General features: G+C 49.5%; 8 protein-coding genes across 8 annotated transcripts; 3 read left to right on the top strand and 5 right to left on the bottom strand.

The window, feature by feature from the left end:
• Positions 1–877: 877 nt before the first annotated feature.
• On the bottom strand, positions 878–1,899 carry BCR38DRAFT_409231 (uncharacterized protein; the record flags this gene model as incomplete). The annotated part of the gene is made up of 3 exons (XM_040858351.1): positions 878–1,184; positions 1,429–1,563; positions 1,796–1,899. 3 exons carry the CDS (start codon positions 1,897–1,899, stop codon positions 878–880), a joined length of 546 nt encoding a protein of 181 aa, XP_040716696.1.
• Positions 1,900–5,030: 3,131 nt separating this feature from the next.
• On the bottom strand, positions 5,031–8,086 carry BCR38DRAFT_200456 (cellobiose dehydrogenase). The gene is made up of 10 exons (XM_040854093.1): positions 7,953–8,086; positions 7,742–7,899; positions 6,838–7,689; positions 6,296–6,788; positions 6,126–6,247; positions 5,978–6,071; positions 5,874–5,923; positions 5,731–5,821; positions 5,402–5,677; positions 5,031–5,348 (listed from the first exon to the last, which is right to left on the bottom strand). Exons 1-10 carry the CDS (start codon positions 7,999–8,001, stop codon positions 5,098–5,100), a joined length of 2,436 nt encoding a protein of 811 aa, XP_040716697.1. The 5' UTR covers positions 8,002–8,086; the 3' UTR covers positions 5,031–5,097.
• Positions 8,087–11,845: 3,759 nt separating this feature from the next.
• Positions 11,846–12,862, top strand: BCR38DRAFT_523978 (glycosyl hydrolase family 61-domain-containing protein; the record flags this gene model as incomplete). The annotated part of the gene is made up of 7 exons (XM_040865280.1): positions 11,846–12,014; positions 12,065–12,171; positions 12,229–12,331; positions 12,386–12,427; positions 12,482–12,693; positions 12,747–12,794; positions 12,851–12,862. The coding sequence occupies exons 1-7, from the start codon at positions 11,864–11,866 to the stop codon at positions 12,860–12,862; spliced, it is 675 nt and encodes a 224-aa protein (XP_040716698.1). The 5' UTR covers positions 11,846–11,863.
• A 2,257-nt stretch (positions 12,863–15,119) lies between these two features.
• Positions 15,120–17,010, bottom strand: BCR38DRAFT_392022 (uncharacterized protein). Its single transcript, XM_040857574.1, has 2 exons — positions 16,833–17,010; positions 15,120–16,777 (listed from the first exon to the last, which is right to left on the bottom strand). The coding sequence occupies exons 1-2, from the start codon at positions 16,857–16,859 to the stop codon at positions 15,545–15,547; spliced, it is 1,260 nt and encodes a 419-aa protein (XP_040716699.1). The 5' UTR covers positions 16,860–17,010; the 3' UTR covers positions 15,120–15,544.
• Positions 17,011–17,259: 249 nt separating this feature from the next.
• Positions 17,260–18,652, bottom strand: BCR38DRAFT_200490 (putative 60S ribosomal protein L18-B). Its single transcript, XM_040854095.1, has 3 exons — positions 18,173–18,652; positions 17,736–18,103; positions 17,260–17,683 (listed from the first exon to the last, which is right to left on the bottom strand). The coding sequence occupies exons 1-3, from the start codon at positions 18,309–18,311 to the stop codon at positions 17,606–17,608; spliced, it is 585 nt and encodes a 194-aa protein (XP_040716700.1). The 5' UTR covers positions 18,312–18,652; the 3' UTR covers positions 17,260–17,605.
• Positions 18,653–19,218: 566 nt separating this feature from the next.
• On the bottom strand, positions 19,219–21,116 carry BCR38DRAFT_200481 (mitochondrial carrier domain-containing protein). Its single transcript, XM_040854094.1, has 5 exons — positions 20,681–21,116; positions 20,285–20,617; positions 19,947–20,225; positions 19,747–19,883; positions 19,219–19,684 (listed from the first exon to the last, which is right to left on the bottom strand). Exons 1-5 carry the CDS (start codon positions 20,687–20,689, stop codon positions 19,450–19,452), a joined length of 993 nt encoding a protein of 330 aa, XP_040716701.1. The 5' UTR covers positions 20,690–21,116; the 3' UTR covers positions 19,219–19,449.
• A 1,967-nt stretch (positions 21,117–23,083) lies between these two features.
• On the top strand, positions 23,084–23,550 carry BCR38DRAFT_409237 (uncharacterized protein; the record flags this gene model as incomplete). The annotated part of the gene is made up of 2 exons (XM_040858352.1): positions 23,084–23,360; positions 23,420–23,550. 2 exons carry the CDS (start codon positions 23,084–23,086, stop codon positions 23,548–23,550), a joined length of 408 nt encoding a protein of 135 aa, XP_040716702.1.
• A 1,671-nt stretch (positions 23,551–25,221) lies between these two features.
• Positions 25,222–27,612, top strand: BCR38DRAFT_342048 (fungal-specific transcription factor domain-containing protein; the record flags this gene model as incomplete). The annotated part of the gene is given in 5 exon segments (XM_040855923.1): positions 25,222–25,702; positions 25,754–26,519; positions 26,567–26,737; positions 26,806–27,497; positions 27,512–27,612. The coding sequence occupies 5 exon segments, from the start codon at positions 25,222–25,224 to the stop codon at positions 27,610–27,612; spliced, it is 2,211 nt and encodes a 736-aa protein (XP_040716703.1).
• Positions 27,613–27,833: the final 221 nt, after the last annotated feature.

Consider the following 27,833-nt stretch of genomic DNA (forward strand, 5'->3'; position numbering starts at 1 on the left):
AAGGTTCATCGCCTTGGCAATCCGCGCACTACACATAGAGACCAGCAGACTCATGGGTTCGCGGCCCAAAGATGACGCGGTGGCGCAGGCATGGATAAGGTACGGCAAACTTGAATCAGAGTTCATTGCTCAGAAGTCTGGCGAAGAAGGAAGGAGCATCGCCGGTACAGTGCTTCAAGCGTGAGATCGCAGGTGCCATCCAAGGCGCTTGCAACGTACTCTGCTATTTACCAATGATCTTCGTCACTTCAACATGCTTTCGAACCTTAGAAATTATCCCTGACGGAAAACCTACGGATGACGCATCGTGGGACCAAGTGCCTACGTGCGACCTTGCACACGCACCTTGTGCCGGAACACACCTCTGTTGACAGCTGTCCAGTATAAACGCGCAGGATGACATGCCTTCTTTGTCTTCAGTGAAGCCAGACGGATGGCACACGATCCCACCGAGGACAAACTTGAAGTTCCTCATTTGAATCCTTTTGGAGAAACTCAGTTCGCCCACCGCCGGCAACGGGAAACGTGGCATCCATAGTCGCACCCGTCATCCGCCGTTGCGGGTACCCGCCAACTGGAACTGAATTTTCCGAAGGTTACGCCGCTGCTAACCCTTCAGACGGGGGACCGCCTCTGCAGCCACGTCATCCGAAGTCTTCTAACTGGACATTCCTTCGTGGCACTCACCAGGTCGAACTAATATATCTTGATGGCTACCTGCAGCCTCCTTTTGCGATCATGTTTGTCGGGGACGCGCGTGGCGTGGTTTTATCTCGGTGGAGAAGCATTCCGTCCAGCCAATGTGGTTTCTATATATGCAGACAGAAACGGCAGGATGCTTCCGCAACCGAGGGAGCATAGTATGAAAATCGAATGACTAGCGATACATTTTAACAGGTCTTATGTCGGCAAAGACGCTGCGGATGGGGGGTGAACGGAAAGAGCAGGCTTGAGTGCCACGAAATCGACATGGAACCTGCAACGAGCCTCTCGGAGATTTCGTGGCAGGTATCTCGTGACCTGCAGATGTAGTGACCCGTTGGGCTGGAACCACCGCACGCACCGGCGCGCGAGTGAACGAGTGGTTATCTTTCATCGGTAAGACGTGCTTGTGTAATCCGAATAACTTATAAACTTTTGCAAGGGAAAACTTGAAAAGAGATAGACTTAGTTTCAAGTTTAACCTAACGACATGTTTTCAGCCACTATATCTTCGCACTTGATGGTTTGGCGGTGTGAGCTATTAATATACTTATTCATAATCACTCGAGCCTTATCCCTCCCTTCCTTGCGGTTCGGTGCAATCAGTACACTCAAAATGCAGTAAGCTCGGTAAATACACTCGAAGGTAACTTCGACAACAGTCATACCCCTGATGCGAATCCTACTGAAGTCAAATCGTGATACTAGAGCTTTGGCGTGACTCACTGACGTCTGCAGGTATCCGGGCTGAAACGTAATTCGGTCCAGTCACAGTTTTCTATCCGGACATTCCAACGTTCCCGCGAATCTACCGAGTTCTCGGCGTTGAACGGCATTGAACCGTAATAAGAACTTAATATACTGTATTCGATCCGCAGAAAGTTGCAGATATACTTCTTGGAGTGGCGTTGCGCTGTGATAGTGGCGTTAACTTGGTCTTGTCAAGTCTAAGAATAAAGTGGCAAGGCACGTCGAGTCGAGTTCTAGGATTAAATACATAATTAGCCATTCGATATTTTCTACCAATTACCAACGCACCACGTAGTCCCCACCTACTCGCCGGGATTAGATGGTGCGTTTGTTACAGTCTCACGTAGAATTAATCCCGCAAATGAGACGAGATTGATACTCGTTTACCCGTTTTGCTGTCTGATGCGATGAGGCTTGATTAGATGGCACATTTGGCAATTGTTTCATTGTTACGCACTTCTCCAGCACTCAACTGTGGACGGAAATCAGGCGAGCCTAGGCACGTGAGGACGAATTCTGCTGGATAATCCTTGCCAGAATTCTGTGTTTTGAAGCATATTGTGCTTCGATTGCACGGGACCTTCCACAGAAAAATGTCGTATTCGAGGTGCAGCACTCGCAATTGACTGAATTGGTTATAGTGGCGTTTCTGACAGAGGCACAGAACGTCATTGGTCACTTTATAAGGGCTCTATGCGTTCATTCAACAGTGTTTCAAAATAGGTGTTTACTGTAGTCATGATCTAGTGCAAATATGCACATGGTGCAACATTACCCTCAGTAAAACATCTGCGTGGATTCCATAACCAACAAATGGTTCTCGTCAGATCCTAACATAACTTCATTTAATGTTCAAAACAACGCGTCGTGCTATGCGCACCATGCTCATATAAATCCTCTGCTTCAGTGAACACTTACTTACATCCTGAACGTCGCTCTCCACTGGCATAACTGTGTCCAAAGGTTCTGTCTTTCGCATCCGAGTTTGACTGCACGACCAAGGCCTTTAATCCCAGAAGGTCCCAACGAAGGGCAAACCTCCACCTTCTGTTACGAGTGCTATGGATCAGTACAGAAGTTCAGTTTCAGATGCGCAGTTTCTACCTACGGGTTGGTGTTGCTCTGCAGTGAAATATGAACTTGGCTATTAGCAGCACCTTATTCTGCGGTTGACCAGGATTGTGAAGTCTTCTAGGTGGAGGGGCGTCCAAGCTGCTCTTCTGGTGGGTCACTTCGAGAAAGCCTAGTAGCGAATTTATACTACGATGGGTCGTTATTAGTAATATTAAAAATATTCTTAGCTCTCTAGTCCTTATTATACTAGTTACGCGGCATTTTAACGTTGTAAAGCCTAATACTTACAGAGTAAAACTTAATAAGGTATCATAGCTCTATATATAGAGAGAGTGAAAGTTGTATTTAACGGCCTACAGAACTCGGGTCTATCGGCGCAGCTATCTACTTGCTAAATCCACTGGTGAATAGCTCCAACTAACTGGTAGGTTCGAGCCAGAAATATTGAGTCGGATAAACAAAACAATATTTGGCTGATGCAAGTTGTTGGAGCTGAGCCATTGCCCATAACGTTCGGTCGTCTAGAATATATCAACTTCAGTGTTAATCTTTCTGGGAGACTTCTACCCACAGGGAATCCCTCCAAATGGACATTTACAGTATTTCGAGGTGCGGTAAGCCTAAGCTGACGCATATACATTGATCGACGGGGTGTGACGCCCAACTACAGACTACGATAGTGCTAAACATGCTATATTGTCCTATGAAAGGGCCCGATAAGATAGCACCAAGGACATCCTTGAAGATACACATGAGGATTCTGTAGGATCGCAAAGCCTTGTTGTTTACTGATCTTCCGCCATACATTGAGTATGCACTGGCCTTCCCCGTACCCCAATCCACCCCAGACCCGCACCGAGCAAACCAACTTATATACTCCTTCTTTTACAGTAAGAAAAAATACCTCGTATCTCATTTTGCAAGAAAAACCACCAGCCGTGTCCAGAAACACACTCACCGGGTAGGATAATGCTTGCACAAGTTGGATCCCCCTCTCGACCTCTAGGTCTCGTATCGCCCCCTGATCCTCCAACATCTACAACGCCGGCGCAACCCTCCTCAGTTTCGACTCTTACTACGGCGCCTCGCTTTACCCCGCCGCGAAATCATGACGGCCACCTCCAGTCACGTCACCGTAGAACCAAACCCACTTGATCACCCCGGCTGCCACGATCCCCGTGTCCCTGGATTCGACTTTCACATGCCCTGCCGCGTACACGCGGGTGACGACTATCTCAAAAGCAGCACAGACTGAGCGGGCGCTATTCTGTTCATTGTGAGTAAAATTACATCTTAAAAGAGGAAACGAAAGGGTGTCCGATGTTAATTGCCATGTTGTATAGAGTATACTTGCGACTCGAGCCGCTGAAGGAGGATATCGCGTTTCCGCCTCGGTACATATCGAAGGCGACGGCAGGCGAAGTCATCAATTTCATCACCGTGGTAGAAAGCTAGATGTATATAGCTCCACGAGTAAGACCGTTCGAGCGGGGGGTCTTTCAATCTATGCCACCCCTGTGAATGGGTACAACCTTTGCTGGTTCTCCAACTAGTGCTCCTAATACAACGAGTATACAAAGTGCGGCGGCGATAAAAACTAAGCGCAATGTCATTGAGCGCGAGTATTAATCAAAAGAACTTCCCGAACCGTCGTGGTTGGGTTATCATCGGTCTTGCAATTGGAGGGTTCATTCAGCATAAAAGAGCAAGGATGAGAAGTAAAAGGGGCGAGCAGCGGGATTGGCGTCATCTTCAACAATAGTAGCACGAACATATAAATGCCTACCTGTCTCCGAACCACGACGGAGAGACTGATCAGATGCAGTACACGCCAGAGCAAATCCCGTCTTTCACAAACACACAAACTGTGTCTGACGAGCTCTTAGCTTCCCTAACCACGAAACACGAGCTGCCTGAGACTATGATAAGTTCTGTGGGGTAGGTGATATATATAACGAGAAAATGTTTCTGTTCAAAGAAGTAGCATCTTCCAAGCCTCAAGGGGGAATCGACCCCCATATATTCCAGTTTGACTCGAACTGCCTTGTATCCTGACCCCAGGAAAACGCTCCATGTCTGTTTTCACTTAGTACGAGTTTTCCAGGGCTTAAATATGACGATACCAAACCTATGATCTCATATAAATGGGACAGTTGAGTGGCGTAACTTCAAGATTCAATATGTATATTGACAGCTTCGGTCGGTCTCATAAAAAGATCTCAGTTCTCATAATCGTGAGATTTTCCAAGTTCACTCGTTAAAGTCGAAACGGTTGAGAGTAAACAAATAGAAATCTGTCCACGCACCTCATTCGTGACATGATACTACTTTTGCAACCAAGCAAATGGCTAAATGTTCCGTGGACAGCATGCATAAATAGTCTCGATGCGCCCTTGAAAGACTTGAGTGTCGAGAACCGAAGAAATATATGTTATTAGCCGAAGCTTCGAAGCTGTAGATCGTTTTGTACATAACATCAATTCGAGGCGCCCCCTATGTATAGTTTCTCTTTTTAAATATCTCATATCCACATAACTCGACTGTCATCCGCTGTCATCTACCTGGGACAAATCAACGCCCTCGGATTTTATATGCTTCGATTTCGTCCCTCGCCTTCACGCCAGTAGGAAGTTGTAGGATCCTCTGAGCGGCATACTCAGAAGCAGCGACGATCATTGCCGCGGGGTTGCCAGTTGACATGCCTGGGAAGATCGAGGCATCTACGACGAACAAGTTGTCGGTTCCGTAGACCTTGGTGTCGACATCCACTACGGCCGTGCCGTTTTCTTTGCGGCCATCGTCGAGACCAAGCTTGGCAGTACCTGCGGATAAATTAGTGACGCAAACCGAGGCGGTAGGAAAGGGGAGAACATACCCATCCAGTGATTCGCTCTTCTCGCGGCAGGGCTGATAACCAAAGAGTCCACGTAAGCCAACGTGGTCTGGTTGGGCATTGGGAGAGCGAATGTGAGATTCGACAACCCGGTGAAGGCGGCGCGCACGTTATCTATCGATCGAAGGACAGCTTCTTTGTCTCCAGGGGTGTGCAGGTATGGGTGTTCTGCTACGATTGTGTTCAGTTGTGCGGTGATGCCCATTCGGCCTCTTGATGTTGAGCCTCTGCCAAGATACTGGCTCATGATCATAGTGTCTGTGATACCCTTAGCCAATTCAGTCTTGAGCAGATGGAAAGCAGGGGCTTACTGTTAGTTCCCGTCTTGTCTTCACCTTCTACTCTGGAAGTGTAGTGTAGCTGGCGCGTGACACCGTCTGAACATGGGATCTCATCCCAGAACTTGGAGCATGATTAGAGATCAGATCAAATAGTAGGCTGAAGCGGGATTCACCATTGGGCCAATGTTTGGAGCTGCTTGAGTGAAAATGCCCGTTCGATTAGCTGCCAGTGCGTTAGTCACTATCTTAAAATATCTCTCGATCACCCAAGACCTACTCAGGTACTTTTCCTTGTCTGATGGGATGGGGTCTGTCCATGCCCCATAGAAGTCGTAGAAGACGAAGTCGGGATGGGTCACGTAGACGTCGGTCTGTAGAAATACCTGTCAGAACCCAGGTATATCCCAGATTGCTTTTTTACTTACATTCAAGTGGTCGATCAGGTTGTGACCGACAGGCAAATTGATCCAGTCGGATTGTGGAATCATGGTAGCACCGTCAGACGAGTTTGCCACGACAGCCAATTGATCAGCCGGGCCAATACCACCTGTGCAAAGTCAGCCAATTCAAGAGCTCATGCCGGAAGAAGACGTACTTCTGAGCAATAGCTTAGCCGAGCCAAAGGTACCAGCCGACAAGATGACCCTGCCAGTGTCTGGGGTGACGCTAACCTTGCCAAGATAGCCGTCGTTCCCGTTGCAAGCTAGCTCGACACCTGTGATATGAGATCCGTTTCTTATGACTCGGTTGACAGCTGTGTTCATCCACAACTCAAACTTGGGTCTCTTGATTGATGACGCAAGATAGGTTGCCATTGGACCATCTCTTTCGCCATGGAAGTACATGTAGTTTGTGCGACCGTAGGTGTGGTTCTTCTCACTTGGCTGTTCGTTGGGCTTGACATTCTTCCAGCCGGCCTTCTCCAGGCCACTGGATAGGATATCAAAACCTTCGCGCTGGTAAAGTACACCGTCTGCAGAGGGGTTGTCGGTCCCAGGGATTCGGGTGAAGGCCTTGTTCGTAGCCGCGAGAACGTCTGTTGAACGCCATCCGACGGGAAAGTTAACATCCCAGTCCACTGGATTTGGCTGCACAAGTCAGATTTGCAAAGATATTTCTGCGGGATTTTTGGCTTACCTTCCACCACAATCCGGCGTTCACTGCAGTACCGCCTCCCAGGACACAGCCGGCCATTTGGTCGGTATCAGTACATGCAATGCCAGCACTGTCAACCCAGATCTGGTTGCAGAGACCGGGCACGTCGAATCTGGTCAAATTAGTTCCTTCGAGCCACTCGGGCTTCATAGTACCTCCGTATCTGCCTGAGGACGGCGGGCCCTTTTCGATGAGTAGCACGCTGTGGCCGGCTTCGCTTAGACGGTCGGCAACTGGAATACCTCCAGCACCAGCCCCCACAACAATGTAATCGTAGGTATCTTTGGACGGAGATATGCAAGTCACAGTTGGAGCGGGCACCGTACTTGTCGGTGTCACCGTAGGGCTGCTCGTTGTTGTCGTCGTCGTCGCTCCACCGCAATCGCCCGACGGCGTCTTCGTAGCCAGTGACGTCCAGGTGGAGTACGAGGCATTGTTGACACCATCAAGCGCAGCGCCGTACTGTCCGGCGCTGTCATGCTGTCTGAAGCTGATTGAGTTGGGGCAGCCTGGATTGATCGGGACAGCTGCTGCTAACGCCCAGCCCATAATGAGGTTTCCTCCTGTGGTCGATACTTCTCCCGTTGCGCCATCTTGGTTCCAAGAAAAGCAGTTTTGGCAACGGTAGATGATCTCGAAGGTCGATCCGTCGATCTTGGACGAGATCTGCGTCAACTTGGCATCGCCAGTGTACCCTGCGGGTAGGTTGTAGCCCGTCGCGAATCGAAAAGAAGTCAGAACCTGATCTTGGTAGGGCCAGGCCATGAGAAGCAGGGACTGGGTCATCTGCCCCGACTCTCCATGGGAGATACCGCACCAGCCTGCTGTGCATCTCTAGTCTTTATTAATGACATACTTTCATGATTCAGCGGGCCGGAAGTCGCACCAGAAGTCCAATGTACTCTGTCGCATCCGTAGTAAGAGCATCACCAGGGAGCGCAATGCCGTAGGTAAAGGCGCCTCCACCTTCGGTCCATGTTCCGAAGCTGATACCCGTAGCTGTGTCGGTATAGGTGGTCCTTTGGGCGACACATGGGAGAATACCTGTCGACAGATCAACAGGGCACTATTACGCAAAGGCATTCGGGTTTACTCACAGGAAGACGCTGCTAGGAAAGCAGCGCCGACAGTTACGAAGCCCTTCATTTTGAAACTCGGTAACTGACGTTACTGGGACCCCGGAATGATGAAAGGCGACCTGGAAAACGGGACCTTCAACATGATATTTAAAATGGGTTCCCTATAGTCATCTCCGACCTGGCTCGCCATTCTCGGCTCCTCCCCGCATCGCATCGCGTTGCGGTCGAGGGCCAGAAACTAATGAGAGGACCCTGATAGGCCTGCGAGAAGAGCTATCTAAGCATTAGCCGGAGAGCTGGTAATTGATTTCCAGTACCTTACATGGGATATTTGGATGCCATTTCCGGGAAAGTTGGCTGTAGATTGGGTTGCGGCGGAGAGACACGATATCGTCTATCTGGCACCTAATATGGCACGGAACGAAGGCTCTAGACTCCCAGCTCAGCCAGCAGCCGAGACCATATAGCCCCGACGAAGGATCCAGCGATAATCTGGACGCCCAAGTATCGAAGTAACAGGGCGGGGGATTTGACTGCCTGAACCGAAGTCGTGGAATATTACGTATCGCCGTGGTGAGCATATTTGAACAAATCCGTGTTTTGCGGTTCCAATGGATCCCGTAACGTGGAAAGGGTTGCAGGCATTCGGCAACTGGGAACAAGGGTACTGGGAAGAGATAGACGCGTTGACGAGAAAGGACAAGTGCAGGTGATGTCTAGGAGACATCCAGGAGACATCTATCACCGAGCGGCCCTTTCCGTAAGGCTTGGCTGCAAGATCTTGCTACTTCCAAGTTGTTCAGCGACGGGCGGGAATAGGGAATGCATCCGTCGAATGAACCCCACACGCCGTTTCCCAACTTTGTCAGGAACAGATGCCCGGCCAGATGTGGGAATCCTTAGCTGGAGTTCAGGAGGGAGGAGCTGCTGGGGGTTTACCAAGGTGGGCGAGTGGTTGTGGTTGCCATGCCCCGCAGCATTGCTTCCCCGTTTAAGCCCGGTTTCTAGGGTCCCTAGCTCTTTCCCCTGGTCAAGTTTGGTAGGTCGTAGCTTCCGTTGGTCCAGTAAGCAGCCCTGTCCTGTCCCTCACTTGCCGATTGGCTTGTGCCTTTGTTTAACTTCTCTTGCTGGCCTGAACCCGGACCGTATCCCAGTATTTTGATACTTTTAGTGAAGGTGTCTTAGGGGCAGGCGAGGTTAAATCTATGTTCATCTGGATAAAACCGCCAATGCGGAGCTTTTCCAGACAATCTGACCTCTATCACCCCTTCCACTTACTCAGCCTATTATAGAAGCTGCGGGATTATGAAAGGCATATCGGCGATTACAGTCAGAGTTGCGTAATTATTCCACCATTCCGCCAATTTGACAAGCTTCACTGATGGCATGGTGCCATCTACATGTATTCCGTACGAAGTTCGCCAGGCAAACTGACGTGCTGAGCCGCGACCCGCGATGGATGTGCTGTGTTACGGTGGTTGTTCTGGGTGCGACGCTGGGCGCCTCCCGTTTCCATTGGCAATTAGACGCGTAGACTGTTGGCTGTTTGGGCTGCTCGGGCTTGTCTACCATCCACAGGTCAACATGTTCGTGACTAGCTGCAGATACACACTATCAACATCGAGACTCGGAAGCCTCGGACCCGCCTTGGTGATATTGTCGCGAGTGATCATGAATGCCAGTCGCATGTGATGCTTATTTGGCAGTGGATAAGGTGTCACTCATCATGGATGCTCACTCACCCACGGTCCGACAAGCCTTCCAGCGTTGAAGCCGATGGCATCTTCAATTAGAAACCAAGGCCTGGTCCGGGACACAAAGGAATAAAGCCACACTACACTTCTTTGATTAATGATTGCACGAGTGCAGAAACCCGGGCCTTCATACCGGGAAACCGCCAGTTTCTTCAAGCTTGCTCACCTAGACACATAATATTGAGTCAAATCATGCAACTCCAAAATCTTAGGCTTCATCGGCTAGTCTATCAACAGTTTGTGGGCATTTTATCTTCTGCCAGCTGGAATGCGAAAGCAAGAATTACGGTATACTGCAACTCTCCTCTTCTCACATTTGCAGGTCCCAAGACGACCCCCGAGGTTTTATCCATGGTCAGAGCCCCAAACCGAAGTGGCAACCAACTACATGGCCTACAACGAAGAAAGCAGCCCAACCACTTCACCCAACAACATCGTCCAAGTCAACGCCGACAGCAAAATGGCCGTTATATAGCGAAAAGTGCTCGACGCCAAAACCGCACGTCCTGGTAGCGACGATGGCATCGACTCGAGCCACAAAGGGCTTGCCCTTGGTAAGCACCATTGTTGTCGATATCTCCTAAGTGAAAAGAGAGTAAAACCAAAAAGATAAAATGATAGAGGCAAGTGGAAAAGTCAACAAATTCGTAATAACCGGTCCAGCAATAGAGTCTGGCACATGCAGCCAGCTACCAAGGTGGAATAACTTGGTAGGTTTAGCAACTACAAAATGATCTACCACCGAGCTAACCAGGTTATCTTATCCGTTGAAGGTTGATGCCTTCGAAATACCTTATAGGCTTCAAGTCAGCCCTCCTATCCACCCTCTCATCTAAGGCTTGTTATAACCAAGAACGGCGGGTAGGCTGTCTTGGTAATCCCCATATATCCAATGACCAGAAAGTCACAGATGCAAAGACGAATTCCAGCGGTAGAAACCGATGGAAAGTTGACTCTCCGACTCTTAGAAGACCAATGATAATCAAGGTCCAGCACGCTGGATACACGGGTGGTGTATCGCCTACGGAGTTTCTCATCAACAATGATGGGAAGCAAGGGGTCCCTATCCCAGAGTGTATTGCGCCTGGACAATATCTCCTGCGCGCTGAACTTATCGCATTGCACGGCGCTTCTAGCTCCAAGGGAGCGCAGTTCTACGTGAGTGAAATCTGTGAGATCTCAGTTACAAATATTCTGACCAGAAGTAGATGTAATGCGCCAAAATCGAAGTGATCGTGGGCACAGGCAATACGGCTCCTTCGTCAACTAGTGTACCCGGCGTATACACGCAAAATAACTCGGGTGTCTTGATTAGTATCTATTCTGGTGTCACCAACGATCGAATTCCAGGCAAGAGCTTGGCGCTTGAATATGAAACAACCAACCTTTTCATGTTATTTCATGTTAGTTCCTGCTGTTTTCATATGCTAGAATATCTGCCTCATGGGTTACTGACGAGGATCTTGTCAAGGTGAGCTGCATCATATAATCTCGTCTTTGTAATGTGAACTTTGGAATCTGAGGCTGGTGTTAGTGGATCTTGAGATTAATTATACCTAGAGTTTTGGTGATTGTGCTATACGGAAGTTAATCCAGTTGTTTTCTAGAGAGCTGAAAAAACTGGTTTCTTGAACAGCATGGATGTAAATTTAACCCGAAAAGTTGTTTCATTCAAGAACCATTCCGTAATGCAAGTTGTTGCCTCAACAAGGTGGCCGCGGTTTTTCATGATCCCGGAGCGATTGTCTGCCGAGTACGGAATAGATAGGATTTAATATCAGCCCGTCCGGGTAATTCATAACTTGGCACTCCCATGACCTACCACAGAATGATTAATATGCCACCGAATCCGGCAAATCTCTAGATCATCGTAACGCACGAAACTATGATTGGGCGATAGAATGTTCTGTGCAGACCAACCGGCGCTTCGTGCAGAGTGCTGCTTAGCACACCATTATCAAGTGTCATGCCTCAAACGAATGGCGACGAGGTCCGGTCTGTATACGTAATCCGGGATATGGGAAAGACGTCAGTCATGGAGGAACAAGTACCGAGGTGGGCCAGAGGTGATGTTCTTAAAGTCGGCCTCAAGCTGTCGCTGCTAGTGTGCAAGCAGTCGTTTTCATATCAGTTGCTAGTAACTTGACTGGATCCAGAAGTAGATTCCCCCTCGACATGAAGAGTTTCATTGGAATCGTGGCAGCAGCCGCTTTGACGCACATCGCATCAGCACACTACATCTTCCAGGCCCTCGCACCCGGCACGGCCCAGGGAATTGTGTATGAGTATGTGCGACGAAATACCAACTACAACTCTCCTGTAACCGGTCAGTCCCCTCTCCGTCAGTTCGAGGCCACTGGAACTAAAGTTTGCCAGACCTGAGTTCAAACGACCTGCGATGCAATGTCGGTGGTGAAACCGGGGGAAACACGACGACGTTGGAGATAAAGGCCGGTGATCCATTTACCTTCACGCTCGACACGGTAAGCAAACATTATCATAAGTACTTCTGTGTGGCTAGATGCTGACGACTTCACAAGGCCGTCTATCACCAAGGACCAATCTCGATATACATGTCAAAGGCCCCAAGCACGGCTGGAGAGTACGATGGAAGCGGGCCATGGTTCAAGACACTCGACATTGGTAGGTTTTATCTTGATTAAAAATGACGCGATAACTAACAGATTTATTTCACAGGTCCCGACTTTAGCGGTGGCCAAGCTCAATGGACCATGAAGCGTAAGTCAACTCTTGTTGACCATAATTGAAATTTTATTGACCATGCTCGACCAGAACAATACTCCTCGACCATCCCAACCTGCATCCCCGCGGGCGAGTACCTCCTGAGAATCCAGTCTCTCGCCATTCACAATCCTGGCGGTGTACCGCAGTTCTACATATCGTGCGGCCAGGTCAAGGTATCAGGGGGAGGATCTGCTTCGCCCTCGCCAACTGCTCTGATCCCAGGGGCTTTCAAGGCTACTGACCCGGGATATACTGCCAATGTACGAAAGCTCAGTATCTTCCACATCGCCATGGCATTTCTAACTTTGCACAGATTTATGACCCTAGCTTCAAGTCTTACACGGTTCCGGGACCTAACGTCGTGAGTAGTCTACTTTTGATGACACACCGTACCCATGAAGGCTGACATATATGCAGTTTACATGTTAAGAATTGACCAGCCACTCTAAGATAACCGGCGGGCTTCATGCTTTCAAAACCGTGGGACTAAAACAGTTTGACTTGACGCAGCTGAAGTGTATGAATACTGCTATCTTTCACGTATATAGAACATATCATGAATTGTGAGAAGAGCGTTTTCATCATCAGTTATCGACGACCTACAGTTCAGGTGCACCCCTTATATTCGGATGCGAATGTCACTTGAGCCCTCTAACTAGCAACTTTTTGCGTCGAAGTTGATAAAGCTAAAGTGTAGGAACCTGTTAATGAATCCATCGTATCGAAGAGATAACATCCATGGTGCCAATGTGACAGTTGATATGGTTTCTAATAAATGATCCGTGATTATATTTGGGCTTGACCCATTCGTAAATTATTTCGTTACTCGAATCACTCTTTCTTCGTCTTAGGACCCTTCCTTGCCGCTTTAAAGTCGAATGAATAGCATAAGTTCCAAATGCCTGTAAATCTGTTTGTTTTATATCAACACCCAAAGAAGTTCTCGTTCCTGATTTGATGTGCACCATCGATGAGTATGACTTGTCTGGTTTATTTCTGACGAGGTTCGGTCCCAAAGTTGAACTTCTCCTGCCGTAACATGAGGGCGGGAGTTCGTGTATTGGCTCGTACGTTTTGAATAATGGCACTGTTTTCAACGCATCAATTTAGAATGCAGACAATCAAGTCATGATGCCTCCCCTCTGAGATCAACGGTCTATTTCCCATCGGAGCAAGTCATCCCACAAAATTAACTGAATCAGGGGGTGAGTTGGGGAAGGTACATAATTGCCTTGTAAGCATAAAGGAAACAAGCCTTTCGTTCCATAATTCGTCTTATGCAGACAGTTTTCACTGAGAAGATCTTTTAACTGCCTCCGCCACACCCGCTTCAAGCAACTGATCACAAAATGGCAGCAGCAGCAGCAACAACAACAACGATGCACCATATCCTATAAGATGCGTTCAAGATGAGATAAGTCCTTGTAAGTGATCTTCATATTCATATTGCATAGCTTCGAGATATGGCAAGGAGGAATATATGTACTCTTATGCCGTCCGCCATTGAATCTGATGTTTCAAACTTGAAATGTGTAAAAATGGCATCGGAAGGTCCTCAGTCATCTCAGACGGGGTACGTGAAGACCACTGACTCGACTTGAGATATTTGACAATCTCTCCTCCTTACTTCTTAATAGTCGTCCAGTAATCATTAGATCCTAATATCATACAATCTTTTTATGCAGAACTGTGTCAATGCGGATATACATACATGGTATCAGCTTTGGCTCTGGCCTGCACAGCTGCCGCAAGTCCCTTCGGTTCGGGTTAGGGTCTTCGTTCGGCATAGGAAACTTGAATCTTCCTCTAAACGATGCCGTGGTCAAAATGTCTCAGACTTGAACTCAGGTAATGAAGCGGGCGGATGTTCAATATTGTCAGTGGTGCCAAACGTCCTGTCAAGCCGTGTGCTAATAGGCCAAGCACTGGAGCTAAACAAATGAAATTAATCCCCGGTACGGACTATAGCTTAGCCCAGAACTTGCTGACTGAGAGCAGCCCTGCTCTTCTGAAGATGACCAACCCAGACAACACGACCGACGGTTTGATCCTCGACGTACATAAGTGCCTTGATTAGGATAGTTCGGGAACGCATATCGAGTGCGTTATTAACGATGTCGATACTACATTTAGTCTACTCACTGATTTGCTGAGGTAGAACAAGCAGCTGGCTATCAATATCCTTCGTGGTCGTAATTTACACACTCATCGTGTTATTCTAGTGAAACTCTTCCAGGAAACTGGTTGGCCCGCTGATCGTTCACACTTGGCATATGTTCTGCAACTCTGATGCATCCAGAAGTGTAAGTCTGGTGAGACTCTGTCAATACCACCACAATAGGCAACCATCCACTCAATAAATACTACTGTTGCATATAGAAGTAGAAACGTTGCATCCATCCCACTCACAGCCAAATTTAACCAAAAATCTTGACTCTGGCCGGCGGCCCGATATTGACATTTCCCCATTTCCTCATGGGGACGCGATTAATACGCCGATTCTCGTGCGGTAAGCGGGCTTTAAGATCCCGAATTGGGGCATCACCCAGGGCCAGACGAAGCATTCGCGTATCCCGTTTTGAAACCAGAAGCACCCAAGTGGTTACAGAGAGGTTGCAGCTAGGCTTCCAATTGGCAATAATTGGAAAGGAATCGGATTGCGTGGATGTCAATCCCGCACCTGAGTTGTTGCACGACCGATTGTAGATCTCCCAAAGCTTTGGATCTCCTAACCCCGGCCCTTCACTGACCCAAGAGGTGTTGCCAGGAAAGAATCCACCGCTGCCAAATCATCAAGATCGCTTCACCAACTTGGAGTCAAACATGGAATTTAATATGTCGAAACCATCAGGTTCTTGCTCATTGCAAGCTAGGTATTCTCAACTGCAATCGACAAACATATGAACGTCATCGTAACTCTTTCCAAAGCATACCTCGAGCCTTGAGCTGTAGTATACCCCTAAACTTTTGCAACGCAGCCTTACATATCACATCCGAACACAGCCGAAATACTAGGGACAGACTCCAAGTCCAAGCAAATAAACAGACCATGCCTCTTAAACGCCAATGCCGGGAGAAACACCAGCTACTCGAGACTCGACGATAGCAGGCTCAAGAAATATTCCCAAAGAACTTAGTGATTTTTTGTGTACCCTTGTTAGAAGCAGGGCTCTTGGTGCCATTGCTCGTGGCGTTGACCTTGTTGACTCTACCCTTCTGCGGTGAAGGCGACTTGATTGACGTCGTTGACTTCGTGGCCACCTTCTTGGCTGAAGGCTCTTCCCCTTCTAGTCTTTCTTCAGCCTCTCGCTTGATACCCGCCGTCTTGCCTTCACTGCTGTCGACATTGTTTGTATCGGCCTTTTTCAATTCAGTAGAGTCCTCTTCCACAAAGTCAACCTCCTTCTTGAAGCCCACCTCAGGCTGCTCAGGTTCTTTCCTCACCATCGACTCGACCTTGACACCTTTCTTCGCAGCCCCCTTGGCAAAGAAATTCGCAATATTGGACTTGTTCTCCTTGCTGTCGATGGGAACAATGAAGGTAGGCGAGTTATTACCGACCTTCCCAACATCCTTGCTTACGGGATATACCTTGAGCTCCCCCTCAAAAGGCTTCAGCAACGACTGGAGCTCCTTGGACCACTCATGTCGGTTTGGATCCAGCCAAGTGCGCAGCTCCTCGGAGCCATTGTTGAGTATGACGGGCATCCGATCATGCAAGAACTTGAGCTGTTTGTTTGAATCGGTCGTGATGATGGTATAGGTATAGTGCTTCGTTTCGTCGCCCTCATACTGAACACAATCCCAGAGGCCGGCAAAGCACATCAACGCGCCGTCCTTTCTCTTGACGAAGTGTGGCATCTTCTCGCGTGCGCCGTCCTTCGTCAGCCACTCGTAGAAACCTTGCGCGACGACAATGCATCGCTTCCGTTGCTTCATGGTGTTCCACATGCCACCACCCTGCGCTAGGGAGTCGTCTCTGCAATTGATTGTCTTCATCATACTTCCGTAGTCCGGGTTACGCTTGGTCCAAAACGGTATAAGTCCCCATTTCATAGATTGTAACTTGTAACGGACTTCTTTCGGGCTGGAGCTGTCCTCGTTCTGCGACACTGATGGTGTAGCAGCATCGGCTTGCTCGGTAGGGTCAACATCATCAGAGCCCACCTTGGCCTGGCGCTTCGGGCCGGCGCCATGATCGGGAACAACAGCACGGTAGACGATACCATGATAGCCCGGTGCGAAGTTGTACGACTGACGAGGAGCTCCATCGCCCGCATCGTCGGGAGTATCATCGACTGGCATGTTGTCGTCTTGCAACATTTGACGCAACTGCCCAGGGCGCTGCAAACCCCAATGTGAACTTTTGTTGCGTAACCACGACCTAGGGGTTGCCTACCAATGCGAGAGAGTAACGCCCACACATGTCCGCCTTGTTTCGACGAGATGAATCGCGAAGTTGCTCAATACTTCGAAGGCATCAAATGTCGCTCAGAGCATGGCGTTCTGACGATTTTGAGGGAAAAGCATTTGTAAGTTGCCTCAGTTGCACCTGCAAAATAGAACTTAAAAGAGGGAGGAGAATCGTTCGTAATGACGAAATGGTCAATCGCGCCATAGACGCGCTATCATGTGACCCTTATTGACCTAGGAGGCTTTCAGCATCCTGATACCAACCTTGGCCGGGAGTGAGTTTTTGACCTCTGCATATCTCATAGATAACATATCGAACGGTCATTTTGCAAGAATACATACGTACGTGCACAACAATTGAGCCACATTGCGACAGGATGGCAGCAGATTGTCAACATCGCAAGATTTGCAGGTACATTCAATCTCATCTCGATATCACAACCGGTTGACAATTCGTAGACGAAAGAGTTGACATTCCTCGTTGCGGAGTGACTTCTTAGACTTGTCGCGAAATAGTCTATAACTGGATTCAAAAACGGCGGCGTCAAGATACGTTGGTGGAAGGGCTCAATGGATGGTCAATACTTTGGCAATATCTCTCATTTCGTAACAAAACATTTTGTGATACCCATCCACGCCAAACCATGCACAAAAGACGCCTGAAGTAGCAGAGATCCCTTCCAGCTGCAAATTTCTTGCATGGTATATCGGAAGAGCCGTAGCGCATGATCCACCCTAGTCCAAGTCTCAATGGTCCCCTTAGACCTTGAAACCACGCGACCGTCTGCGACCACGAGCCTTCTCGAACTTGCGGCCCTTGGACTCGACGTAGGGTTTCTACCCAGATTATTAGTGGACGACCGACGTAAACTTGCATCGAAATATTCACCTTGTGCTTGTGGGGACCCATGCCGAAGTGCTTGACGGCCTCACGGGCGTTCTTGGGACCACGGAGTAGCAGCGTGTTGGCGCCGATCGGGGCACGCAGGGCCAACTGATCAAGGGTCAGAGCCTCACCACCGGCAGCGAGCACTCGCGCACGAGCAGTGGCGGTGAATCGCATGGCAGCGATGGTCAGCTTGGGGACCTCAAGCAGGCGGTTGTCATCGGTGATGGTGCCGACAACAACAACGGTCTTGCCCTCCTGACCCTTGGAAAGCTGGCCGACGATGCGGGACAGGGAGACAGGGGGTCGGTTGGTACGCGACATGAAAAGGCGGCGCAGGACGACCTTGTTGAAGGCAGAGTCGGTTCGGCCTAGATGCACATTGATATCAGTACTGATTATCGTCCTCACGGCTGGGTTGCCTGGGGAATAGCACTTACGGGCCAGGAAGCGGTAGAGCTTCACCAAGAGCTTGAGGTAGACATTGTCGCTCTTGGGCGCCTTGCGGTGGGTGCTGCGCACGTGGTGGCGATCCAAATCAATACCTGGAGGGCAAAGCTCGTCAGCTTTTTGGTTCATGTATGCTCATTCGGGATCAACTCAAAAGAGAATTGCCCCTTCTCGCAGACAGCAAGAGAGCAAGCTGTGTTGACCATTACAGTCTCATCACAGTTGCTCTCAAGCGTCCACTTGCACACAGAGACTCAAAACATGTAACATACCCATCTTGACGGTGACTTTTCACGATAGTCGGGAAATCGTGATGTCGATGGGATTTTTCTCGTAAATTTGGCGATAGGGAAAAAAAAAGAAGGCAGATCAGAGTGGGACCCGCGAAATAGAGAAATTGTTCGCAACTACAGGCGCTTCTGTGGGCGGGCGGTGAGATGAGGCAGTTTAGTTAGGGTTGAACACAGCTTCCCGCAATTGAGGAGAACCAACTGAACTTTTCGAAACTAGATATGGCTCGTGCTGCTATGCCAGCTGACAGGCTAATGCCAGCTGGTGAGACAAATACGTCTAAGTAGACCTGCAATTGTACAGCATGGAATCTCCGAGGTAGATAGTGTGGATTGGCAGGAGTTGCATGTGAATTATTTGCTTGATATCACTGAAACATCTAGGATGCAAATATATAGTAGATTCTACAAGACCACATGGTAGCACGGGGCAGATTTCACGTCGATGTGACATATATAACACATACCGCGATACATGTCCCTCTCAATTGGACCACGTTGATTCAGTGATATGTAATAGCACCGATAATTCGCACCGAGTTCTGTACGCAGATGGCTTTGGATGTTTGCAAGATCTGTATCATTCTTTTTTAAGACGCCTTTTATATACAAAGCGTCGGTCATCATACATGCGCACCTTCAACTGACAGTAGGCTAAGTCCTCCTCCCTGCCCTTTGCTTCTTCTGCCTGTATGCTCATTGTCCACGGGGTATAGTAGTTCATGGTACCTTCTCCTCTTGGACGAGGGTGCTCTATGCCTCTTTTTCTAGCCTTCCGGATGATGCTAACGCCCCTTTGTAAGTTCTGTAGTAGAATGGGCCCTACGTCCTAAGACCTGGCTCCGGTGTCTCAATCTGACAATAAGAAATGTCTCGGATATTCAAGACGGGGAGGTTGCTGCAGTTGTGGCGTTTGGAGTACAGTCTAGAAGCGTTCCAGGATAGTATCCAAAACCAAATCCGGATCCGAACCTCGTCTATAAGGTGACAGGCTCTGGCTTGAGGCCTACCAAGAAATCGCGGGTCATTTCGAAACTCAACCAATTGGCCGCCATGCTGGGGGCAACCTTGAGTAGATTAGGCATCAATCCCTTGTAAAGACCACGGATGCCTTCTTGAGTGACGATGACACGCACAGCATCGCTTATCGACTTGTACTGGTAGCCCATGCCTGACATTGTATTGATTTGAAATCTTCGACGCAGCACATCACTAAGACAATGTCAGCACATATCCCGTACGCACGCACGTGGGGGGCATATCATTTTACTTACAAAGGATACGTGCAAGTCTGCGCAACCGCACCGGATACGGCACCAGCAAGCAATTTTCGGGATGCACTGGGATTCTTGTCTCCTTCGGGCGTCAAGTACTTGCGCACAAACTCGTACGTCATGAAGTTCAGTCCAACCTACCCATCCAAGTTCAGTATGTTGACATCAGCGTTACGACACGGTAAAAGGGCCCAACATACATATGGGGCAACACCAGCAACAGTTGGCAAAATACCGCGGTACAACGCAGCAAGACCACCTTCCTGCTTGTACATTGCAACCAAGGTTGGCCACATGCCAGGAAGCTTGTCCTTGGGCTTGCCACCAAGGGCAGCGAAGGATGCGCTTTGGATCGACAATCTCGTGCGTACAATATCCAGAGGATACGTGAAGAACACGGAAGTAATGCCAGCAACACCACCACAGAGGAGTCGTTCAACAGGACCTAAGCCGGCGCCAGGATACTTCTCGAAGAAGTGCTACACCAGTGCGTAGTCAGTAATCACGCAGCAGCCCAAACATCTTCACAGAAAGGTACCTTCTTGTAGAGGTTATAGCTGCCAAACTGGACGGCAGAGTACGGGACTATGCGGATGCAATTTGTGCCGTTACCGCGCATGAAGCCTTTCCAGCCCTCTTCCCTCCACATCTTTCTCAATGCCTTGCCCACCGACATTTGGTACTCGTTACGGCCGGCGCTTTGGACTTGGTACAGAATCTTTAATCGCTCGAGGGGAGATACGACGGTTCGCGAGACGGCTCCGGCAACACCACCGGCACAAAATGCAGCAGCGACAGGCTGTGATACAATTTCTCGGATCTGCACCCCTTTCCTTCCAGGTTGGGCAGTCTTGATGACATCTTCAGGGGACTGGATGGTCACCAGGTTAGCTGCTATTGCCGCGACGCGCTTGGGATACAAGGATGAACCTACGGTCGCCATCTTGACTTATCAAGGCTCTGGAAGCTTTGAAGGTTGCAACAAGAAGAAAAATTTGCGGCCGTGGTGGATCGCGTCGGAGAGGGTCGCGAAGTGAAGGGTAGGTGGGCGTGACCGCGTTAAGGGCATCTAACCGCAGTTGCTATGCAGCGTTTTGATGCTGAATCGGTGCTTACTGGGGGAGAGAGGCTATCATCGAGAAACTCTTGCGGTTTCGGACGACATAGTCGAGTTGCTGTGACCACTTGCAGGTTTCGAGGATCAACATAGGTGGTGGAAATGAATTGCGCAAAGGTCTCTGGTGTTGGTGGTAAGGATGTTGCGTGGATGACGGGCTCGAAGTTCGAAAGTTGGCTGGTCAGTCGAAATGTCGCCCCAAATTCAAGACGGCATACCAGAAAACGAATGTGGGCAATGTTTTTCTCATCAAAGATTTTATACACGAGGCAGAATGGCACTTTGAATAGAGGCCACGAGCGACAAACTTGGAGCACGTCGGCGTCGGCGTCTGCGTCTGACTGACCCCAGACCAGACCCCAGAGACTAAGAACGTGCCAAAGGTCGGAAGCTTTTACCAGTGGCCGCTGTTACCCAGTACCTACCAATCAAATGTCCCCGAAGAGACAGTCGGGCTGGCTCCGGCTTCCGTCAGGCGGGGAGGCTGCGGTCACAAGTCACAGGTCACAAGTGGGTTTATGGCGCAAAGCCTCCTGTTACAGGCACGAGACAGGAATCCGTGATTCGTGACCAATTGGTCATCGAAAGCCTCCAGACAGACTCTACTGCCTCGCTAAGGGGGTTTGAGAGCAGTGGCCAGACCACACGACGAAAGCTGTTGTCTCAACAAGCTCTCCAATCCTAGCAGGTACTTGTGTAGCATGAAAGTTTAATACTCGCAAGTAGGCCTTCAACAGTGATTGGATGTGGGCATTTGAGGGGCCGTAAGCAGCAGCTCAGCACAGCCGCGGCTGTGGCAATGTTTCCAAGATCTGGATAAACAGTTCGAACGCAACCGAGTCCCAGAAGTCGAGTAGAGAAGGACGTCGAATTGACTGTTAACTCGTGACTGAAGACTTAGTTGGACAGTGACTTACAAAGCTTACAAAGGACATCCATTTCCACTTTTCCTTTCATGGCGGTCCTAGGAGAGCCAAATGGGATCAACCGACTGACCGGGGAAAATGACGCAGTAGCCGAGCTGAATCCCGAGCCTTTTTATCAGTCAACTTGAAGAATTTCGCCATTCTTGACTAGTTTCCCAGTTCGTTCGTATCCCAATCTCCGCTACCGAATGCACATTCGGCCGGTCAGCCAGGCTGAAATAGGGTATCGGATCCACATGACTTAATTTATCGCTCCACGATCAGCTTACATTATCACCGCTGTCAGTGTGAACCATATTGCGTACGGAGTACTTTTTAAAGCTTGCCAATGCCCGAGCGACGCCGCGCCAGAGCCAGTTTCGAGCTGTGAGATGCTGTAGTCGTCTGGCCTGCCAGCTTTATACTTCATGTACCCGTAAAACTCGTACTTCATCCGGCCGTCGAGGCACTGTTACTCCAAGAAAGATGGCACTACTCGAGCATCCTAACGTGCGCTGCTGCGCGGTTCAGCCTTCTTCTAGCAATATTTGATGTATCCCTTGCTGCTGCAGGGGATTGTCCAGTTTGTTACTGGACCTGCTTAGTACCGCTTACAGGACATAGCGGGGGCAATTTGGTAGGCATAAACCGCCAAGTCGGCAACCATTTCCTGGATGCATGTATTGTAGTAATACGAGGCTTCCTCGCCGTCAAGCTCTGAGCTATTGAAGCTCACATTACGATTATGAAATTCTGTTGTAGTTCTACGAAGTCTCAAGCGGATTTTCCAATGGGGTCCTGGGTTGCATTTGTGTCCTTTTGAAGATCACTACGGTATTTGAACGTTGCGCAAGCCAAAAACCACGTTGCGCGACAGGAACATCAAAGTCGCCCCCTGGGAAGGGTAGCACCCAGCCCAACAATGTTTGGACGACGGCAGGTTCTTGGTGTTCACGATTATGCGCTAGTAAAGAGGCTGCCAATGCGGAATCCAGAAACAGGGCCCCGCGCAGGACAGTGCTGCCAACAGGGCTAGTTACGTGAGGTTACCTGGGAATTGATTGATACTCTATTTCCCACTCTAATACGAGAACCCAAACCACCTTTGCGGGTCTTCTTGACTGTAGCTTGTGCTCTGGCCTATTGTAAAGCCCTGCGGCCTCGGCGCATCCTCAGGGGTCGTCTGTCGGCTCCCTTATAAGTACGCCAACCAACAACGTGAAATCATTACTGCCTCTTCAGACAGACGTGACACCGCGCCTCAATCTCATTTCCCGCAGTCAATACGCAGTCAATACCCATAAACCCTTTCAACATGCGTTCCTCAACCTTCATCTCCATGGTGGCCGCCTTTGCCGGCGCCGCTGTCGCCAGCCCCGTGACCAGAGCCGCTGACTACGGCTCTTGGAATGTCACCGTCTCCGGATCCAGTGCCGCTTCGGGATACAGATGGGAAGAGGTCACGTTTACATACTCGTTGACCAATACCACGTCAAGCTGCGACTGGTTGTACGACCCAACCGTCCATGCCGAAAAGACCACCTGCGACGACCCTACGCTCAGCTATACCTGGAGTGACTTCAGCAAGTCGAGTAAGTTCAGCAATCTGGACAATGGCTACCGGCTTTTACTGACCTGGTATTCAACATAGGCATTACCGTCCATCAGACTGTTAACGATGTTGCTCTGTCCGGCTCCGCGGCGATCTCTGTGGCCACTGGACTGTATGGCAGTGGCCGTGGATGGGCCGGCAATACTATTGTGGAGGCCTCTCCCGCATAAGGCTACGACTTGCACCTCCGCTTGGTGTTTCTCGCTTGTTGCACCAGTGTTGTGCCGATGCCTTGGGCACAGTCAGTCGTTATTGTGACATGAAGGGTAGTCGGAAAAGGCAAGCGACTGTATAACATGGATGGAACTGGCACACTAAGGAATCAGCTCGAAGTCGTGGTGTACATGTCAATGTCAATGGAGTACGAAAAGTGATGTTTTACGCTGGATGCTTGTCTAGGCACCAAGGCGAATGTTTATTTTAATATATAAAAAAATATTTGAATACATATTCGAGATTTTCCAGAGCCTCTTCAGGTAACAGGAAAGGATTAAACCCTCGTCAAACCCAAATCAAAACCCTTTTCACAATGTGTTGAATATTCTTAAACAAAGAAGTCGACCATTTTTAATGATAACCTGATACTCCAATTAAGGCGTTGGCAGATATGTAACATACAACCTCGTCCCATGATATTCGGAAGGGTGTTGCACTTCAAGTCGGCAAGTGCTATCTGAAATTTCTCAAGAGGGGCTTGTCAAGCTGTAACACTCATTCGTTGCCGTAGGCGAAGTAGTTGAACCCGAGGCCTTGATATTTTCCCCTCCTCTGGGAGACGAGCCGCCTACCGCACGAAGACGTCCCTCGCTTGCTAAAAACCATGCATGGACTCGTCTAGTGTCAGGGCAGCAGTGACGGCAAAACGTATATAGTCGATGTATCGCCCCAAGATATCGAGGTTGCCGAACGTTGCTCGGTAGAGGATGAACCCCTGGTAGACATCATCACCGGCAGCTTTCACATTAGATATCATGTCGGAGGCGGAGAGCCATTATGCCGGGGGCCTAAAATAAGATGGTAATTATTGACAGGGGAAAGAGACAAATGCGATGTTCATGTGTGCTTCAGGGAGAGACGAAGAAGCTAGAGTTGCCGAAATGCTTTCGTCGGCAAGAACCACGAGAATAGGCCGTGCAGGGTTTGGAGGGTGCGATATGGAGCCCCTTCCCTTGGAGGTCATCCAAACCCCCAAAAGCCCAGCAGAGATTTCTTGGAAGATATACCACCCAACACTAAAATATCAACTTTGCCCATCTCCCTCCCCCCCTCCCCACCGTACATTAAATCTCGAGAGAAATGGCGGCTCATAGGTTGGTTTTTGGTTGTACAGAATTTCCACAACTTCACAGGTACGTCAGGTCGATGCTGCTGAAGCGGTCAAATAAATCAAGTAGTTCAGAGGGTTCGTTCAAAACCTGGCTCAATCGAGCTGCAAAGTACTATTCAGCGATTGCATGCTTATATATATACAGCCTGGAAGCTTGGAAGCACCATAATCCCATAATCGAGTTGTACGTCTGCGGATAATTTCGCATTCCAGCGCAGGGACGGGACTCCGTACCTTACGATCTAAAGTACTCTACTACCTAAGAGGACCTAGCCAGATTTCTCCACACAAGTCTTAAGATAGATCGGTCAAGCCTGATTCGAGGGCACTTTCCATTGATAAGGTCCCCACGGATCCACTACGCCTCAAATTATACTCACCGAAGCGACGCAGAACATCCTCCCGCATCTCATGGTTCTGGGTTCAATGTATATGACATGGGACGGTGCCGACTATGCAACAGCCAGCCGCCCCCACCAATGTTGATGGACCGGATCCATCCCGAGCGGTGCCAATGCCACCGCCGAGGCCTAGGAGCTCGCGTCGGCAGAATCGCCCACGCGTGGCTGAGGATGCCAGGCTTCGTGCGAAACGTGCATGTGTAGGATGTCGGAGATTGAAAGAGAAGTGCGACGGCCACGAGCCATGCTCTAGATGTCTTCGATGTGGTCGGGATTGTCAGTTTAGCACAATCGCTGTTGCGGCTTCAGCTCCTTCCTCCAGCCGCGCTACTGCTGCTGCTGCTGCTGCTGCTCCTCCGTCAAAAGTTGGCGATGCCAATGAAACAGAGCGTGTGCAATGTCTCGAGCGGCTCGTCACTCATTTTCTGGGTGACATACCCTTGGACGTCAACAACTTACGTCGCATAACGGAGCGTTTGAAGACGGGTCCTGGATCCAACAACGCTACGGGATATATAGACTGGGAAGACCTTGAAGGACTTACTCTAGAAGACGAAAGCTTCACTGTCAAGACGCTGTCTCCCGGTACCGCTCGTATGTACATTTCCCTTCTGGCAAGAGGCTAATCAACTTACAAGATCTCAGACTATTCTGGCGAATTTTCGCACTGGAACTTTTCGCAAAGAATTCGGCAGCAGCTTGATCAGAGGCTCGACCACAACCAGTCGGCCATCCAGTGGCAAGGGCTGAATGAACCGCCTGCCTCTGTCCCTGTTAATGACTCAATGCGAGGCACAATGAAGGTCCTGGAATACTGGCGAGCAACTCAGCTCCAGTCTCCAAATTCGCACGTCATGGATGCTTTGAACTGTTTGCCTCCCCGCCGAGTTGCCGAGTTTCTCGCCCACATATACTTTCAATTCGCCCAGGTCAACTGCTTCTTCGTTGAAGAAGGGTGGTTGCGCGAGAAGCTAGCAGCCTTATACGAAGGGTCGAATCCAACCAGCGCTGATTCCGCCTGGGTTTGTGCTGTCATAATGGTACTTGGAATTGGGACGCAATTCGCACACATGGCTACCGGACCATCGAAGAGTCCTCCGATTATCAAAAATGGGAAAGACAGCGAGCTAGTCTCAGAGCCTGACGTGAGCCTGACTTTTTATCAGATGGCAGCCAGGCTTATTCCGGATATCATCGCTATCGCATCGCTGGACAGTGTGCAAGCCTGCCTTCTGTTGGCTCACTACTCACTACCTCTAGATACACAGGGACTGGCTTACACATATCTGGGCTTAGCCGTTAAGATGGCCATTCAAAACGGAATGCATCGAAGATACACGGGAAATGATCTAGATGCCTCCACTGTCGAAAACAGAAACAGGCTGTGGTGGACTGCTTATACGATGGAGAAGTACGTGGGATTTGGTCAGGATGGGATCTCCTGCTAACAGTCAGCAGGCGCGTGAGCATACTTCATGGAAGGCCGGCATCAATCACATCGACTGAAATAGATGTGCAACTCCCCAGAGACTTGCCCGAGTTCAGGCAGTATGAAGACCCCTCGAAGTTCCCCAACATGTCCGCAATGATCTACATGACGCAGCGGTTGGGCGACATTTCCACTGCTGTGTAAGTGTTTCCTTCATATGAGACAACTATGGGGTTATGACGGAGACTGATTCTGACTCGAACCGTAGCACCCTCCTCAGGAGATGCCCCAAGGCACTCCAGCCGACTTACTTTGAGAGGGTTCTTGACGTCTGCCAAAAGCTCAAAACCTGGTGGCTGACACTTCCACCCGATGTTCAAACTCCGAACCCCATCTCGCCGCTCTTTCGATCGAATTCTCACCTCAAGCTCTGTTTTCACATTAACGACATTTTTGTGGGCCGTCCATTCATATTCCACGACTCCAAGCAAGCTTCCCCTCGTGCTATGCGAGACCAGCCATCTGCTAACCCCGGCCGAAGTAGCAGCCGGGCATCACTAGTGTCAGGTGCCGTGGCGGCGGCTTTCGAGGTTATTGAACTGCTCGGATCTCTACAAGACACCATTGGTCTTGCCCGTGCTAGCTACACTGAGTTTAGCTCATGTCGTGCAGCCTTACTGGTCATGTTGGCTCAGAGCCTCAATGAGCGTACCGAACGCCTCGGTGCCATGATTGAGATGGGTATGCGAATAATCAAAAGCATGGCTGCAGGCAGCAATGTTTCAGCTCGGTCAGAGACTTCAGTCATCATTGCGCTTGAACTGGCTGTACGACGCCTCTACAAGGATGGGGATGGAAATCCCGGCGTAGCTTCCGTGTCTGTCAACGAGGACACCGTTGACAACCAGCGGAGTGGCTACGAACGCTTCAAGGAATGGGCCTCACTGTGCAAGGGTGCAAGTGCCGAGATCCAGCACTCCCACCTAGCGCCCGAAGCCCAATTTACCGATCCTTTACACCAGCTGGCTTTACACAGTATCAATTCATGGCAGCCATCCGCGGAGGTTGCCCCTGATACCACCAACTGGACCATGAATGGGCTTGACTTCGACATGACGGACGTCTTCAACTTTCACGTCGACGATGTACTCCACTCTAGCACTGGTGGCATACCAGATGATCAAACTTTACCGGAAACTTTCGATTGAATATAGCGGTGCCCGCATTGTCAGTTTGACCTATGTTGCTTAAGCTCCTTCGACCAAGCAGCTCGGTCAGCATCTACTTCTCGTGAAT

This window comes from Pseudomassariella vexata, assembly GCF_002105095.1.
Source record: "Pseudomassariella vexata strain CBS 129021 chromosome Unknown BCR38scaffold_6, whole genome shotgun sequence".
NCBI classification, from domain to species: Eukaryota; Fungi; Ascomycota; class Sordariomycetes; order Amphisphaeriales; family Pseudomassariaceae; genus Pseudomassariella; species Pseudomassariella vexata.

What these genes read in the sequence shown, in the direction of transcription:
- BCR38DRAFT_200456 (XM_040854093.1), bottom strand. Translation starts at nt 8,001, where the DNA reads ATGAAGGGCTTCGTAACTGTCGGCGCTGCTTTCCTAGCAGCGTCTTCC. An exon ending in GGCTAAGCTATTGCTCAGAA is followed by an intron (nt 6,248 to 6,295) that starts GTACGTCTTCTT and finishes GACTTTGCACAG; the next exon opens with GTGGTATTGGCCCGGCTGAT. An exon ending in AGACAAGACGGGAACTAACA is followed by an intron (nt 5,678 to 5,730) that starts GTAAGCCCCTGC and finishes AGGGTATCACAG; the next exon opens with ACACTATGATCATGAGCCAG.
- BCR38DRAFT_200481 (XM_040854094.1), bottom strand. An exon ending in TTGCTGGTGTTGCCCCATAT is followed by an intron (nt 19,884 to 19,946) that starts GTATGTTGGGCC and finishes TTGGATGGGTAG; the next exon opens with GTTGGACTGAACTTCATGAC. An exon ending in CAGACTTGCACGTATCCTTT is followed by an intron (nt 19,685 to 19,746) that starts GTAAGTAAAATG and finishes ACATTGTCTTAG; the next exon opens with TGATGTGCTGCGTCGAAGAT.
- BCR38DRAFT_392022 (XM_040857574.1), bottom strand. Translation starts at nt 16,859, where the DNA reads ATGTGTGGGCGTTACTCTCTCGCATTG. An exon ending in GGCGTTACTCTCTCGCATTG is followed by an intron (nt 16,778 to 16,832) that starts GTAGGCAACCCC and finishes TGGGGTTTGCAG; the next exon opens with CGCCCTGGGCAGTTGCGTCA.
- BCR38DRAFT_200490 (XM_040854095.1), bottom strand. Translation starts at nt 18,311, where the DNA reads ATGAACCAAAAAGCTGACGAGCTTTGCCCTCCAGGTATTGATTTGGAT. An exon ending in GCTCTACCGCTTCCTGGCCC is followed by an intron (nt 18,104 to 18,172) that starts GTAAGTGCTATT and finishes ATGTGCATCTAG; the next exon opens with GCCGAACCGACTCTGCCTTC. An exon ending in TGGGTCCCCACAAGCACAAG is followed by an intron (nt 17,684 to 17,735) that starts GTGAATATTTCG and finishes TAATCTGGGTAG; the next exon opens with AAACCCTACGTCGAGTCCAA.